The 18,347-nt window shown below is 41.1% G+C and overlaps 2 protein-coding genes across 2 annotated transcripts in view; both read left to right on the top strand.

Moving 5' to 3' along the window:
• Window positions 1-561, top strand: part of LOC125298062 (nucleoredoxin-like protein 1) — a 4,444-nt gene extending 3,883 nt beyond the window's left edge. Inside the window, exon 3 of the mRNA XM_048248707.1 lies at window positions 1-561. This exon is cut by the window's left edge and continues 999 nt beyond it. The gene's annotated coding sequence lies outside the window, so the exon portion shown is untranslated.
• A 1,287-nt stretch (window positions 562-1,848) lies between these two features.
• LOC125298005 (nucleoredoxin-like protein 1) lies at window positions 1,849-10,614 on the top strand. The gene is made up of 3 exons (XM_048248625.1): window positions 1,849-2,283; window positions 3,774-4,108; window positions 9,495-10,614. Exons 2-3 carry the CDS (start codon window positions 3,786-3,788, stop codon window positions 9,853-9,855), a joined length of 684 nt encoding a protein of 227 aa, XP_048104582.1. The 5' UTR covers window positions 1,849-2,283; window positions 3,774-3,785; the 3' UTR covers window positions 9,856-10,614.
• Window positions 10,615-18,347: the final 7,733 nt, after the last annotated feature.

The raw sequence follows: 18,347 nt of genomic DNA on the forward strand, positions 1-18,347 counted from the left end.
AAACATAAATTGTGCATATAGTTTTGTCAAATGTCAATTAAGTTATATGAAAAAAAAATGTAGACCAATTTTACACTCCTTAGACACACTGGACTAATGCACTGTATTCAAAAATACACTGTAGGCCTATTTGATGTCAGAGGATTACATGCAACTACTGTGACCTGTGTGTGTGTGTGTGTGTGTGTGTGTGTGTGTGTGTGTGTGTTAAATTTTAACCCCACAGTCTTCTTTGAGAGGGTAGTCTTTTGTGGAGGGGGCGTGGTCTCAAACCACCTGGTGTGCACAACCACCTGCACAATGACAACAACACTATTGGTAATGGGAAGCTGATGAGCTAATGAATGACTAAGGTCAGGTGGTTATGTCTGCTTGCACTGGTCCAAAAGAAAGAAAGAAAGAAAGAGGTGGCTGATTAGCTGAGGCTGATTAGCGCTGAGCTGATTGATTATCTGAGACTGGAGCTACTACTTTTGCTAACAACAAACTCATCAACAGTCAATGGCTTACAGGCTCCTTGCATGTGTTATTTGTGCTCTGGTTGTGACTGTATTTGTACAAATGAGCTTTTGTAACAAATAAAATTGATACTTTTCTTTTTCTTTCTTTCTTCATTCATGTGGTAATTGAGGTTGTTTTTATAGTAGAAATGAGGCTTAGGCCTCTCTCTATATACCTATAGGTATATATGAAATATATAATGGCACTTCTGTGAATTGGACATGGGTACACCTGTGAGGTACGGATACACCTCTTGCCAAAATGGCAATCCACTTTAAATGTTTACTAAATGAAAAAAATAGACCAATGAAAGTCCCGCCCCGCCTTTCCCAACCTGAAACTCTTTGACCATAGTTCACTATGCTTGGGGCCAGGGATTCAAAATGTTCAAAGTGTTAAATTACAGGTTAGAAATAGCCTGGCTAACGCCAGACCTCATCTAATTGAGATGGGGTCTGGGAACTACACATCCATTTTCTCGTATTTGAGACGTGGTTTACAAATGCCCAGAGCCATTTATTGTGTGCTACGAATGTCTATCAAATGCGTCTGTACGTAGCTCATAACCGCTTCGGTGTGTCGTCATCGTCTTGCTGTCCCCCCTCCGTTCTGTGATTGGTTCCTTCGTTGAGGTGAAAATCAGGTCCATGGAATCCAGGCTGCCCAGCAGCGTGAATAAAATCGCGTGCAAGGCAGCATGGGGAAACCCCAGGCTAGGTTAGAAAGGTAAACATGGTAAAACAGGTAATTTACCTGACATACTGCCTGAAATGACACAATTTTAGTGGGAGACCTAAATGTTGCTTTGACTTGACAAATATAACCAGAAACAGGTAAATGGCAAACATTCACTACAAAGACTGTTTATACTGCCTGGCATACCTTCATTACCTGTATTATACAAGTTGTATACAAATCCCTATTCATTGTTCTGATGTTCTTGTTTTAGAGCACACATATGCATACACAGTAGGCTAATTCCTTTATTTATGGTGAACATAGGTAGACTTACGTTTTGATGTAACTATATCTATATCTCCATAAGCACTTGTGTCTCAGTCAATAATCTACCATTAATATTACCATGACTCCCATCCCATAGGTAGGCTTATTAAACCTCAAGAACAACCCATGATGACACAGACAAGGGACATGCAGGGAATAAGGAATTCCTAAGGAGAATTCCTAAGGAATTCCTTACAGGTGAGAGCACATTGTTTACATGGTGAGCCCAGCAGGATCAATGCTCCCTCCAATCCCTCTCTCTCTCTCTCTCTCTCTCTCTTGCTCTGCTTAAGTGGATTGCAGCAGGGGATTAACACTGGGTGCTGGGTGAGAGGTGAGAGGTATGTGTTGTGTTGGAGCAGGCGAAAGAAACAGCAGGTTCGGCTCATCTCAGCTTCTCATTTTTTACCATCACAGAGAGAGAGAGAGAGAGAGAGAGATCAAATGGGGCAAATAACTAGTATAACTATGTGATTGATAGCAAAAGTCGGAGAAGGTGCACACAAAAAGGAGGTTTTTCTTGTTCACGGTGACAGAAGACTAAAAGGCACCCATCTGCAAGAGTCAAAGAAGAAACTAAACTAAATAAGAAAATGAGCTGCTGCTTGGAAAAGAATGCTAACAGAAATACACTGGTGGTGGCATTGGAGCTAACAGGACTTTTTCTCAGATGGCAGAGTGAGAGAGAAGTCTGATAATTAATATCCTTCTTCAATCTTCCTGTTTATTTCCCCCCTCAACACTCTCTGTTTCTACCTAGGAAGCAAACAACCTTTGGTGAGTATTATTGGATTTCTGGTTGTGGTACCTCAGATTAGCCATTTAAACTAGCCTAGCTCTATGTTAAATGATGCTAACAAGATGGTGGCTCTACAACCCCTTTAGTTTGGGTTTAGAGACAAATTAGATTACAGTCTGCAACAGTAGTTTGTCACTGGTGGTTATTGTGGTGGGAAACAAACCTTTTATACTAGCCCATGACAGACAAATAGTCCATTCCAACTGTCACTAGTAGCCTAAATCATTAATTGTTTACTGGCTTGTGGTAATTTCCACAAGTTGAAATGTAAAGACCAGTGCAGAGCAATGGCTTTATGTGGTTATTCAGCTCTTCAGAGAACATCTACTCTCACTACTTACAACTAGTCTTGCTGATCCTAGCACTTACCACCTGGCTACAACTGACTCAATTGTTTAAAAAACAGCACTCAGTGATGCACTTATTCTTATTGTACTAGACCTTTTTTTTTTAATTGTCCTAGAATTGTTGAAAAAATTGTTTCAAAAAGCTTAAACTATTAACCATGTTGTTATACAGCTTCAGTTATTTGAGGAAATTAGCCTATTTGCCATCTACCCCAGAACTATAACTCCACATAACCAATTTTTTCTGTGTGTGTGTGTCAAATTCGCTGTTTAAAACACTAAGAAGGCTCAACACAACATGAAACTTTGATCGAAATATCATCAGTGTCTCTACACATGAACTTGAGCATTGAGAACACTGTTTGTGTACACAGAGTTTACTAAAAGAAAGGTTTTGAACAACTCACTTGGTTTTTCTGCTCGCCGCCATCTTGCCAGTCAAGGAGTGAGTTGTCCAAAACCTTTCTTTTTAGTTTTGGCCTCACTCCCCTGTTAGATATCTTATAAAAGGCAGCATTTTTCACCGTTTCGAACAGAGCCCATGTGTTTGTGAACTCTCAGCTGTCCTTCATATTTGCCTCTCGCCTAATCACTTTTATCCGTCATTACCAATTTGTAAATGATGGTGAATAACTACTCATTGTGAGGTGTATTTCGTACTACCTAGCTTAAGGGTAGTCAAGTTAAGGGGTACTACCTAGCTTAAGAGTGGTCAAGTTAAGTCAAGTTAAGGGGTACTACCTAGCTTAAGAGTAGTCAAGTTAAGTCAAGTTAAGGGGTACTACCTAGCTTAAAAGTAGTCAAGTTAAGGGGCACTACCTAGCTTAAGAGTAGTCAAGTTAAGGGGCACTACCTAGCTTAAAAGTAATCAAGTTAAGTCAAGTTAACGGGACGTAGAAGGAGGGATAAAGAGGATATAAGTTATCAGTGGTGTTAGGAGAGAATGCACTCTCGGAAGAGCAACATAGTTCTTGTATAGCGCAACCAGATGAGCAAGGTGCTATAGTAATACAGACACACTTTGGATCAATGTGTCTGCTAAATTAATTAATCTAATGCTGAAGAGAAAAATGTAAATGCAGTGAATAACAGTAAGTCATTTCACACTGATGTTCTAACAGAGAGTTTGGGCCATGGAGCTGTTTTTGGGCAAAGTTCTGGTGAAGAACAACTGGGACCGCAATGAGCTGGACACGGAACGTGAGATCACCATGAAGCTGCAGAACCGGATCCTCATGCTGTTCTTCGGCTCGTGGGACTGTGAGCGCTGCCAGGACTTCGTCCCGACCCTCAAGGACTTCTACAAGCGTCTGATGGACTCGTTCTACATGGAGCGGCCATCCCAGCTCGTACTGATCTATGTGTCACTGGACGACTCTGAGGTTCTGCAGGAGAAGCTGCTGAAGAAACTGCCTAAGTGGTGCCTATTTCTGCATCACGACGACCCCTATAGGAAGTATGTCTGAATATAAAACATCCATTTCTCTCTCTCTCTGGTATCTATTTCTGCATCACAACGTCCCCTATATGATGTATGGCTGAACATAAACATCCCTCTCTCTCTCTGTTTCTCTCTCTTTGGTGCCTATTTCTGCATTACAACGACCCCAGTGTTTCCCATACATTGACTAATCTGTGGCGGGGCGCCACAAAATAAAAATCGGCCGCCACAGATTAATGTTCTATGTTTAATTTAATTTAATTTAAATTAAATATAAGGTCAAATCCTTGCACTGCCATTGAGCTGCGCTTTTTACGCACGCATAGAAGACGTCTGGCTAAATTGCTATTAAATCCGCTTAGCATCGTGACCATGCTGCGCAAATTTGTTCAAAACTGCTGCATTGAAGTGAACTCTGCTAAGGTCTCATCACAACATAGTAGGCTACATTGAAGAGACTAAACTAAGTTAAGTTATGAAATCAAGCAGTATCTCAAAGCTAACGTTAGAATACTGTTTGGATGTCGAATTTAGCATGCTTAGCCTACTCACAGCTGCTTGTCAATTTCGTTGAAGGGCTCATTTTATTGACTCTGACACTGATTGTTTGCAAAATCCCGATGTAAATGGAAAAGTGTTTTCCAAAATTCAAAAGTGCTTGTCCCAAGGAGAAGTACAAACCTTTATTTTAACTATGTAGAAAACGTTATGAATTGCATCCACACATCAGCAGCCTTTCAACTGTGTTACAATTGCAAGGGTTCCCTCAAACGTCTTAAAGTGATAGGCACTCAATTAGACCTATACACTACCCCCCCTCCCTTGTCCAAACACTGGACCCCTATAGGAAGTGCACCTGAACATAAACATCCATCCCCCTCTATCTCTCTTTCTCTCTGGTGTCTATTTCTGCATTACAACAGCAACTCCCCCTCCTCTCCTCTCTCTAAGCACCATAAAAAACAAGAAGTCAGGGTTGTCCAATTTATGAAATCAGTCTGTCTTGTACGAAACAGCTAATTAAGCAGCTATCAGTGTTGCCAAAAGTTTTCAAATATGTTTGTTAATGTTAGTTATCCTCAGAGATCAGTGGAATATTGTTGAATAGTATGTTATGCTTTGAGATAAGCCATACTTTATACCACCATACTTGTGTTAGGTATTGCACATGCAGAAGACATCAGTGGTGCCACATAATGTCTCCAACTTCATGCATTTGAATAGTGTTTTTTAACTAATTCAGAATGTTTCATCCCAAGAGGCAGAGAGTATGCACAGTACAGTATATTCTACTAGCATTGACACACTGTAGTATTCACTGAAACATCACATGCCTCAACCTGTATAACACCATGAAGTTGAAGTGACAAGTATATCATGTAATCTTCATTTAAACTATTTAGTTGGATGAGCTACTAAATTGGGTCATCAAGGCATGCAACTTTGTTAACTAAAAGAGTAATGGTGCATTCATATTAGACATTTAATTTATGTCCAATTAAGAAAATTCGTTGGGTTAACTTTTCAGCAAATGAGATGAATGTGTCAGCAGGTGCAGGTTTTTGCATCTGATTGTTAGTGTATGTGTATAGAACGTGTGTGTGTGTGTGTGTGTGTGTGAATAACATAAGGGGCCCTATTATCGTAGTCTAAAATACATGGTCACTGGCGAAAAGCTTATTTAAATTTAGTGGGATGTCAGGCGGATGGCGCAACAAGGCGTTTCTATGTTTCTTAATCAGTCATGGGTGTGTTTTGGGCGTAACATAATTAATGAAAATGACATCTGTCATTCCCTTTAACAGCAAGCAGAGCAACTTTAAGCAGCGCATCAGTATTTTGATAGTCAGCGGCGCATTTGAAGGAATCTGCTTGCACGCGAGATCGTATGGAACAGGTATTCCACGATGCTTTACTAAAAACCTAGCAGAGTATAGCCTTGCTCTTGTCTATTATTTGAACTCATTGGCAAAGTGAAACTAACTTCACCGTGGTGTCAGTCAACGACAAAACAGTTATACCCAGTTAATTACTTTCACTATTGACTGACAATGCGTTACCATCGAAAGCATAGCCTGGAAAAAGCAACACTTACCCCAATAATGTTCGAATGACTGAATAAAAAACATTTATCATGCAGAGGAGTCTTCAGCTCTGCTTCATATTTCAGTGAATATTTCACTTCACTTTTATCCGTCATTACCAATTTGCAAATGATGGTGAATACCTACTCATTGTGAGGTGTATTTCGTAATATCTTTATTCTAATTATGTTTCCCATTGTAATCGTGTAATTTGTAATGTTTTGCATGGATGTGCGCTGGTGCGCAATCCTTTGGATGAGAGATGCAGGGTGCGTTATGAACCTGCCCATATCACTGTTGATAATGCACTCTTAAAATAACATATAAACAGCCAGGTTTTCCTTGGTCAGTAGCGCAATGCGATTTAGGTAGTGTACGACAGCGATTTTTATATAATAGAATGGAATAGATCTTTATTGTCATTGTCACAGGTACAACACATTTTAAAGTGCTCTCCAGCCTTTGCATCATTCATAAAAATAGAAATATAAATACATTTAAAAAATAAATTTAAGTGCTAGTGTCACCTAAAGAAATAAATAGAAACATATAACATCATTAGCAGCATGTCTTGACCCATACAGTCATACACACCCAGTCATTGCATAAAAAGAAAAATGAGCACAAAGTCATTGCATAAAAACAGTATGGACATTCATCTGCAGGCATGCATACCATTTGTCATTGCATTGGTCCACTTAATATCTGAGTCCATATTGCACATTATTTTTTTGCAGCATTGAGGGTGGTTATTGCAGTTAGATAAAAACTGTGTTTGAGTCTATTGGTCCTTGCTTTAATTGATCTGTACCACCTGCCTGAAGGCAACAGTTCAAACAGGGAGTGACCAGGATGGTGGGTGTCCTTTATAATGTTCTGGGGCCGTATTCACAAAGCCTTTTATCTCACCACTAGAAGTACTCCTAAATTGCACTAAAAGATTTTAGCTAGGAGTTTTTTCTTAAAAGTTATTCACAAAGCCTTTCAGACCTACTCTTAGTAAGTAAAAATGACAACTCCTAAACTAAGAGTCTTTGTTGCTATGGATGACGTCATTACTCATGCACAAGCTTGACTGTGTAATTGGCTGGATGATTGGGAATGATTCCAAACACCTCCCTTACGATGATGAGTGACAGGTGACAGGTCTGAGAATGCGTCGCTACACAAGTAGTCTCAAGGACGGAAGATGATGAATAACTGAATAAAAAGGCCTAGCCTAAATTAATAAAGAGTAAGGCAAAACAAATAGCCTAGTAGCCTTATGAAACATACGGATTGATTCCTTATCTTTGCAACATTATTAAATGAATCTGTCACCATATGCCTACTTTTGCAAAGAGGAGAACATTTTAATGTGATTCACAAGGAAACGTTACATTTAATTTACATGTTGACAATGAGTAGTTTTGGTTGTTGTTGGTGGCGTTATTGCATCCCTTTTATGCCTAAAATGCAAATTTGTTTCCTCGCATTTCAAAACATTGCGACATGAAATGCCACAAAAAGCGGTTTGTGAATAGGTCTTAGTGAGTTAGGAGTCCTCTCGACTTCATTTAAGCTGTCCCAGATTTAGGTGCTACTTTTAGGTCTAAAATGCTTTGTGAATTACTTTTAGTGAAAAAAATTAGGAGTCCTAAAGTTAGGAGTGACACGCCCATTATTTTTAGGAGTTGCTCCTAAATTCGCCACTTAGGAGCTACTTTTAGCCTTAAAATTCTTTGTGAATATGGCCCCTGGGCTTTTTTGAGGCAACGGGAACTGTGTAGTTCATCCAGTGTAGGGAGAGGGCAGCTGACAATCTTTTGGGCGGTGTTGACGTTTAGGGCCCTAAAGTTTTGTGTGTTTATCAAAGAGAACCAGAAAAAAACCCTATCCTCTGGTCTACGAAGACCCCTGCAGACTGAAAGTGCATGTGTGTGCCAGATTGTTGGGAACAGGAAAGACAATAATACATGTAGCAGGGCAAACTAACATGTATACATTTTACTTTTCTCACCTCTCCTCTCCTCTCCTCTCCTCTCCTCTCTGGACTCAATACTCTCCTCTCCTCTCCTCTCCTCTCCTCTCCTCTCTGGACTCAATACTCACCTCTCCTCTCCTCTCCTCTCCTCTCCTCTCCTCTCCTCTCCTCTCTGGACTCAATACTCACCTCTCCTCCTCTCCTCTCCTCTCCTCTCCTCTCTGGACTAAATACTCTTCTCTCCACTCCACTCCTCTCCTCTCCCTCCTCACCTCACCTCTCCTCTCCTCTCCTCTCCTCTCTGGACTCAATACTCACCTCTCCTCTCCTCTCCTCTCCTCTCCTCTCTGGACTCAATACTCACCTCTCCTCTCCTCTCCTCTCCTCTCTGGACTAAATACTCTTCTCTCCTCTCCTCTCCTCTCCACTCCTCACCTCTCCTCTCATTTCCTCTCTCCACCCCTCTCTGGACTAAATACTCTCCTCTCCACTCTGGACTCAATACTCACTTCACCTCTCCACTCCTCCCTTCTCCTCTCCTTTCCTCTCCACTCCTCTCCTCTCTGGACTCAATACTCACCTGTCCTCTCAACTCCTCTCCTCCACTCCTCTCATCTCCTCTCCTTTCCTTGCCTTTCCTTTCCTCTCCTCTCTGGACTCAATACTCACCTCTTCTCTCTGGACTAAATACTCTCCTCTCCACTCCTTTCCTCTCTGGACTCAATATTCACCTCTTCTCTCTGGACTAAATACTCACCTCTCCTCTCTGCTCAATACTCTCCTCTCCACTCCACTTCTCTCCTCCACTCCTCTCCTCTCCTTTCCTTTCCTCTCCTCTCCTCTCTGGACTCAATACTCTCCTCTCCACTCCACTCCTCTCCTCTCCTTTCCTTTCCTCTCCTCTCCTCTCCTCTCCTCTCTGGACTCAATACTCTCCTCTCCACTCCACTTCTCTCCTCCACTCCTCTCCTCTCCTTTCCTTTCCTCTCCTCTCCTCTCCTCTCTGGACTCAATACTCTCCTCTCCTCTCCTCTCCTCTCCTCTCTGGACTCAATACTCTTCTCTCCCTCCTCTCCTCTCTGGACTAAATACTCTTCTCTCCACTCCTCACCTCTCCTCTCATTTCCTCTCTCCACCCCTCTCTGGACTAAATACTCTCCTTTCCTCTCTGGACTCAATACTCACCTCTCCTCTCAACTCCACTCCTCTCCACTCATCTCCTTTCCTCTCCTCTCCTTTCCTCTCTGGACTCAATACTCACCTCTCCTCTCCACTCCTCTCCTCTCCTGTCCTCTCCTCTGTCTACTCCCCACACCTCTCCTCTCTACTTCCTCCCCCCCATCTCTCCTCGTAGGGAGCTGGGTGTGAAGTTCGAGGTGCATGAGACTCCCACGGTGGTGGTGCTTCGTCCGGACGGTTCCTTGCTGCTGCCGAACGCCGTCTCTGAGATCTGCGAGCTCGGGCCCGACTGCTTCCGTCAGTGGCAGGAGGCGGCGCAGGTCATCGACCGCAACTTCGAGATGCACGTGGAGTTCGACGACAAGAAGATGCGCAGCGTCACCGACCCGATCCGCAAGCTCAAGTACAAGGTGGAGAAGAAGAAGAAGTGGCGGTGGTTCCTGGGCGGACGGGGAGGCCGTGACGAAGATGAGGATGAGGAAGATCAAAATGGGGACTTGCATGACAATGGAGATTTCAAAGGGCCCTGGGACTAAGTACAACGTTTGGGGAAAGACAGGGGCCGATCACTTACATCTTTTTGTTGCTTTTTTTAGTCTATATTTCGGTTACTTGAATTTTAAGTGGCGGGTTAACTTTCAAAGGAAAAACCCTACGGTAACAAAAGGAAGAGGATTTACGAGGTTAAATGCCGTGGGTACTGGACATATGGTACACACAGTGGACATGTATAAATGTTACATGAATTTGACAGCTCTGTCCAAATCACAGAGACCACACAAAGCCTAATGCACGTGGTATCGCAAGAATGTCTCCAAATCTGTCTGTGTATTAAATCCAACAAGATACAAAGAAATGATATAGGCTATTTTATTGAAAATACAATACAACAAAAATGAAATACAACATTCGTATAATAGGCCAAGCTCACTGACCTGACACCTTAGATGAAATTTGAGGTGGTAATGCAGTGGAAAGTTAAGAGGGTAGTGTTCATCTGCAGGGGTTGGTGAATGAGAGAGAGAGAGAAGAAGAAGAAGAAGAAGAAGGAGTTGATGTCAAAGTCAGAGTTCAGGCTGGTTAGTGTTGAGCTTACTGATTATGTAAGGCTGCTTCTTCTGCAAAACACATCATGAGTCTGCCATTCTGACAAAGTATGGATAAGTAGAATCAGTAGATCTACATTTGCAGAAATGTCGGTCTCACATTACTGCTGCTTTTGTTATTTTTGTAATACTTTATATATCATTTTTACTTTACTATGTATGCTGTAAGGTTAATGTCATGATGCTGTCATGCAGTGGTTAAATTGAGAAATTGAAAAATAAACCTAACCTGAACATAACACAGTATTTACCTCAATATGTATTAGGCTAGGCTGCATATTAATTGTATTGGCTAATTACAAGGTATCACACAATCCTTGAGGAACAAGAAAGAAATGTAACATGAGGCTGGCCTAAATATTGCTATTTCAATTCTACGATCCAGCTTTACATCCCAAAACGCCCTGTGGTCTTCTGATGGGTCTGGCGTGTGGACCAGCCATTAACAAAAGGTTAAATCTCTTTTCCTCAGTAGTATGGGTTGCCCATTAGTGCATGTGTTTAATAGGCTGCGTAATTTCGTGCGAATAATTTTAATAATGAATATAATAATGAATATTTCGTCCGAAAAATCAGACTCTGTGTGTAGGGGCCTTAACGTTACACGGAAATGTCAAAACCGAAAGTAAAGTAATTGTCGACGTCTGATGAGTCAAGGTAGGTTGCGCGCTGCTTTTTCGTTGGAATTTTGATCAATATTAATGTATCCATAGGTCGAATATCAGATAGGCCTAAGCACTGTAATCACGAGGCATTAATCTAGAATCAAACAAGGTTGCCCAATCGAAAACTTTTGCACCTAGTCTAGGCCTACTACTTCATGGGAGAATATTGCGAACACAACTAGCTGACTGACCGAAGAATATTGCGAACACAACTAGCTGACTGACCGAAAAGAAACGAGTTGCTCGACTAACAAAACTTTTGTGATCGTAGGCCTGTGGTTTTCATCCCAGGGGCACACGGTATCCGTGTCTAAACTCTAGACTAGTCGTCTTGCTGATGTTGATTTTGACTAAAAAGTTAGTTCCAAAGGGCTTCGAAATAAGTGTTGTAGCTTAAGCTACGAGTTGGAGACTTCCAAGTCAGAGGTCTATAGCCTAGGCTACTAAGCGGAAGTCTAGACTTTAACACTTTAACCCCTGCATAGCCTACTAGGTCATTTGATTTGAACATGTTATGCTGTTATGCTTGCTCAATATGTGTTTGGACACTTCACTGTTGTGATGAGTGTTGTATTTGGAGCGGACACTTCAGGGTGTAGGCCCAGGCTATTTATTAGCATGCGACTCCTCGTACCATGTTCACTTAGTGTCATAGAGTTAATGAATGCTAGTAGATTAAGTTTATGGTATGCTTACAGCCTACAAGTCAATAATAATAATAATAGTAAAAAACCTTAGGAGAGACCTACTTAACTCTTTACATCTTCTCTCAACGTGCTCCATAGTTGACAGTGCACTACAGCAGTAGGCCTAGGCCTACATTATTGTGTACTTGTTTGCTCATCAGTGATATAATCAAACAGCACTCTGATACCAATGCAGAGAAATTATAATGACTCTATATGACAATGGCCCCCACAAGGTCACATTCCAACAAATCTGGCTCACTATGTAATATGAGTTTGACACCCCTGTTGTAGACTTAATTGCCTTAAGTCACCTTAAATAGCCTTAACACCTGAGTGACTGGTCGGCAACTCAGATTAAAGAAGCACAATGCAGGTCTGGATATTCCTTCGCTGTTTATGGGTTTTCGTTAACCTGGCGGGCCATCCTATATCATTGAAATGTATAGTCTGGAATCGAACCATTCACCTCGCTTAATCCAAGGGGCGGGCAGAGAATTGTCTTTCAAACTGCCTAGGCATGCAATAGGCCAGCTTCACGACCATATCCGTATCCGGTTAAAAGCGGCAAATACATCCTTCTTGAAAGGAATGACTTAAGTGCATTGTGTTGCTCTACTTTCAAAAAAACTCCTCCAAAGTTGGCCTTAGCGCCGATTCAAACAACAGCTCTTAGATTCGCCATAGCCACCTTCCTTGTTGTTCACCGTCGCAGGACTGTCGTTATCCTGTTAAGACCGCCTTAAGACTCTCTAACAAAATAGAGCACTGTGATTGGATGACGTCCACGGCGTCAGCCAATGTAAATCCCTATGGTTTGATACTAGACGTACAGGCTGAGCAAATTAATTAATCTAGGGTGCGTCTAGATTTCTAGGCTAGGTTTTGCCGGATTTGGGCTCGCATTTTTCAATATGGTTATGGTTATGGGACTTTGCAGACACCTTTGTCCAAACCGACACACAAATACAAAAAAACAACAGAATATTTAAAATAAAACAGGGAACAGATTAGAATGTTGGCCAAACTATAATAAGGAGAATAATAACAATGTAAATTCAATAAATAGCCTAATAAAATAAGCAATGAAGATGAGGGGAAAAGCAATAATAAACAATAGTGTCCATTCAATCAGTAATATAAAAAACAATGACATGGTAAGACTATATTAACTCATTGAATGCCAAGCTGTTTTCTGGAGCTTTGTCCTAGAGTGCCAACAATCTAGACCAGGGGTGTCAAACTCAAATTCACAGGGGGCCAAAATTAAGAACTGGGGTATGAGGGACCATGTTTAACATTTATTGAATAACCGATGTTTTATTGAATTAAAACTATATACACACAAGAAAAATAGAATGCAGGCATTTCTGAATATAGCCTAATAGAAAAAATATATTGAATATCTGAATAGAAAAAATATATTGGCCTATTTTTTGCAGGTGAACTATAAAAATTGTAAATAACATTTAACAATTATCAAAATTGTAATTGTAACTATTAACAGTTAACAAACTCTCCCTCTGAGAATGGCCGTGCTGTTTTGGCGATATCCTGTGCAGTAACAGTAAAACTTCGCTTTTGCAGCATCATCACTTGTAACTTGGCTTGGGTAGTCTGCCTTGAAAGCAGACTTGCTTTCAATTCTCCCACCTTCTGTAGCTTAAGCTTCGCATCCAGATCTTTGTATTTGTCTTCATGTTTTGTTTTAGTAGTGCGTTTTATGTTGTACTCTTTAGTGACAGCTCGGTGAATCCACATACCAAACAAAGCGGGTTTGTCCTTGAATAATATGACGATATAATCGTTTTCCCACCTATTTTGAAAGCTCCGATTATCAATCTTTTAAACCCGCCATTTTAAGTTGATAGTTTGTCTGGTTGCATGGATACGTGTTTTGTTTATGAACAGAAAAGGCGACATTAACGATGCAACGGATTTTGGGATTTGAAGTGTTATCGATGTACAGTATGTAGCAACTTGATGGGCTGCGTTGCCCTGGGCTGCGCTCATGCGCTGAATAGAATAGCGTGCTGGGCCAGCTCTAACGCGGATGGGCTGAAGAGAATACTGTTGGGCCAGCTCAGATATGGATGCGTTGTATAAACTACGCGGCGGGCCACTTCTAACACAGATTGAATAATGACCTTGCGGGCCACAAATAAGCAGCCCTGAGTTTGACATCCCTGATCTAGACCATTGTTGATGATGTTTGTACAGCCACAGCATATTATGTGTTATAGCTATGAATACATACAATGGCTCGATTAAAAGCTGAGACTTTAAGCTCGGTGGGTGCAAACCGTGTATTTCTGCGCCTCTGTTCCTGAAATCCCAAAGCTAAACAGTGGCTAGTTTTTCATCAAAATCGCTGTTTTTCTAGAAATGGAGATATAATGTCTTTCATGAAATATGAAGTGTTGCCTGTTACTTACTTGTGTAAACTTTTGGGGAAGTGATCAGCGAGACTGCCACCTAGTGATAGACCCAATGAAAATGGCCTGGTTTTGACCTGGCGTGCATCGTCACTGATTCGACAAAGCGCAACCGAGTTATGATAAAATGTCCAGATTGTGCTTTTTCATGAGTTTTCGATCGTCATATATTTCATTTCCATTCATCACAGAGTTCCCAAAATCACATATAAGGTGTGTTAGAGTGTCTAGTTTCGTAATTAAAAAAAAGAGCTAAAAACATTACGTTTTTGGCACTCAACGCATGGGAAGGAAGGCACTCAATGAGTTAAGGAGAATATCAATAATAAACAATAATGTCAAATTAATCAACAGCCTCATCAGAAGACCGCAGTGGGCGGTTGGGGATGTATGCCTTGATTATTGAATTAAAATAACTAGGAGCAGATCCAGTCAGTGTCCTATAGGCCAAAGTGAGAGATTTAAATTTAATTCTGGCTACTATAGGGAGCCAATGGAGAGTAACTAGGAGAGGAGTTACATGTGTCCTCTTTGGCTGATTGAAGACAAGGCGTGCTCCAGCATTCTGAATCAACTGTAATGATCTTATTATACAAGCGGGTTAATTACAATAGTCCAGCTTGGAGATGACCATGGTTTGAACAAGAAGTTGTGTGGAATCTTGTGTCAGATAAGGTCTGATCTTCCTAATGTTGTAAAGCATAAACTGACATGATTTTGCAATAGAAGCTACATGCTCAGAGAAGTTAAGTCGGTCATCAATTACAACGCCTAAGTTACGTGCCGATCTAGTTGGGGTCAGTGAAGTTGAGTCAAGCTGGATGTTAATCTGTTGGGGAATAGTTGTTTTAGCTGGAAACGCCAAAAACTCTGCAGTGAGAGATTATCTGCAGCCAGTGGAGCGTTTTTAACTATGTGTCCGGAAAATAATGTGTCTGCCCTAATTCTGAAGCAGTGGCCACTGCTACAAAATGAAGAGGAAACACTGGGAAGAAAGTTGATGTTTTAAATAGGCTACATCAATACAACATGTAATATGTGAAATGAAACTGGATATTAACCTCTGACTAGTTTTACTTATTGTCAAATTGCAATGTGAGCAGCAGCCAGCGGGGGAGATATGTCGGCAGGATTATTTAAAAGGCAACCGCCACTACATTGTGAGTCTGCCCTGATTCTGATACTATGGCGGCATTCATTTTACCGTGGAAGGCCACCATGCTAAAATCAATGTAGAGGAAACACTGAACAGTATTTTTGAGAAAATAATTGTCAATCGGTCAAATTTGACCGCAAACACAACAGGAGGGTTAAGTGCATTAATCAAAATCTGTTGTCAGTCCCACAAACTTCAGATGTGTGGGGATAGAGCTTTTGCCTCTACTACCCCCAGTCTCTGGAATGCTCTTCTAATTAGCATTATGGTTTGCTGAAAATATTGAGCGTTTTAAGGGGCAACTGAAGACTCATTTATTATGACCGCCCGGCCAGCTAGCTTAAAGTCATATAGGTTTAGTCAGAGGTTTTTTTTTTTTTTTTTTTTTTTTTTTTTTTTTTTTCTTTTTCGCATGCCCAAATTTCCGTCAATGATTCCGGGACACTGAAAGACCCGGGTACACTTAAACTTGGTGGGCATGTAACCCCACATGGATAGCATGGAACCATCGTTTTTCGTTTTGATCTGTAGCCCCAGCTGGACTGGACCCCCCGAAAGGAGGGTAGGGCAGACACAGTTTTCTGTGAATATCTCGAAAACCGTAGGGTTTAGGAGGACCTTTTTTTTTTGTATGTTGATCTCAAGGGGCCATGTCAACCCATTCCATAACCACTCATTTCATGTATAAGCGCACCCTAGTTAAACACAAAAAAAAGTAAAAATGAGGTGTTGTAATTGAAGGTATCTGTGACCTAACATAGTCAAAACTGCACGAAATTGGAAGTGTAGGATCATTATGACACCCTCTGTATGCACGCCAAGTTTTGTGGAATTCCGTTCATGGGGGCCACACAATAAATAAATTTATGTTACTATACACCAACTGGCCTGTAGGTGGCGGAGACAGTTTTCTGTGAATATCTCGAGAACCGTAGGGGCCTAGGAGGTCCACCTTTTTTATGTATGTTGGTCTTAAGGGGCATGTCAACCCATCCCATTACCACTTATTTCATGTATAGCGCCACCTAGTTAAAATTAAATTAAAAAAAAAAAATTAGGTGTTTTCATCACAATATCTCTGGCTGACAAGGTCAAAACTGCACGAAATTAAAAAGTGTAGGATCATTATGACACCCTCCGAATGCATGCCAAGTTTTGTGTACTTTCGTTCATGGGGGCCTTACAATAAAATAATTTATGTGTACATTTAGTGACGTACACCAACAAGGATTCCCGGGACACTGAAAGACCGGGGTACACAAAACTTGGTGGGCATGTACCCCCACATGGATAGCATGGAACCGTCATTCTTCGTTTTGATCTGTAGCCCCAGCTGGACTGGACCCCCGAAGGAAGGAGGGGCGAGACACAGTTCTCTGTGAATATCTTGAGAACTGTAGGGCCTAGGATGACCAATTTTTTCCGTATGTTTGCCTCCAAGGGTCATGTTAACCCATTCCATGTGCACACATGTGCATAAACAGATACACACGCACACACATACATTTACAGTAATCATCATTATGACACATACTCACACAGTAGACATATGTACGCATGCATGCACATGCACAAACACACAAACGCAGGCAAACACACAAGCATGCACATACACACACACACACACACACACACACACACCCACACACATAAACATAAATTTGTACACGCACACATGCACACAATTCAAGAATTTTTCCGTCATCTACTCTGAATTTTGGTCATTGATGAACCACCGGGTACATTAAAATTTTTGAACCCATAAAAAAAAAAAAAACTGTTTTTCCTAAATAACTACCTGGTCACTGAGGATGAAGAATGGTATGTTGGTCCGGGCCCACATCAACCTGGCTCATAATCACTCATTTGTGATTTGCACCCCCACGGTAAAAATGAAAATGCAATATTATTCTGCTTTAATCGCCCCTATCTTCAGTTAAGATGTTCAGAACTGCACCAAATTTTATGTGTATGATTGGCATTCTCGTAGTGTGCCAAGTTTCAGTAGAATTTCATCCATGGGGGTCTAAAAATTAGGTTATGTGTACATTTAGTTTACTCATTGGCCTGTAAATGGCGGTGCACAATATACACATTCATTTAGAACGGCCGATACATAATTACAAATTCAGTAGGGACCAAAATAAATATTCATCATCATCATGGCCAGAAGAAAGTCGTTTGTCCACTAGATTAAATAATTTTGTTTTAAAAGTGGGTTAAAAATTTCATACAAGGACTGTAATTTACCGCAGCGAACTTCTAATAAGGATAGGGACGATGTTCACATGAAGTGTAATTCCCATTTCTTCTTGAAGCGAAATAAATCTGAGGATGTTTATCGGACATGCTTGGTTTTTACTGCAGATGCGTTAATCTTGTAATATCAATAAGGACCTAGGTAATGTTACCGTTAAGCGTTGGGTTGAGTGATGGAGGCATTTGATTTATTGCATTTGTAGAAAACTATAAATGCGGTTATACCAAGCAAATGTATAGCAGCACTGTTTGTATCTTTCGACTGTCATTTATTGCACGTGCTACAAAATCATTCTGTGCAATGGAAGATTTACCAACGTTACACCCGGTCTGATACAGTTTTGCCTATACATGCGTGAGACTGAGGCGCCTGTTTATTTTTGTTTTAAGTCGTGCAGGGTGTGAGAGGGGAATCGATGTGCTTTGATTACAGCTTGGTAGTTGTAGTCTGTGAAATTAAAAAGCATGTGTGTGTGAAGTATCCAAACAATGACACCTTCATTTTATTATGGCTGCTTTAGCAACACACCTTAAGCTACTGTGTAGTGGGTCCCATTTAGAAGTGGCTACTTCATTCGCGCTTTCCTTGACTCATGGAGCTGCGTGAATGTTATTACAACTTTTCGCCACGATATGACAGTTTAAGTCCGCTTGATACTGTAAGGCGAAGCCATTGGTTTCAAAGGAGATTTTATTTGTGTCGCCAGCATAGCCTATTGAC

Source organism: Alosa alosa, chromosome 7 (genome assembly GCF_017589495.1).
Source record: "Alosa alosa isolate M-15738 ecotype Scorff River chromosome 7, AALO_Geno_1.1, whole genome shotgun sequence".
In the NCBI taxonomy this organism is placed as follows: Eukaryota; Metazoa; Chordata; class Actinopteri; order Clupeiformes; family Clupeidae; genus Alosa; species Alosa alosa.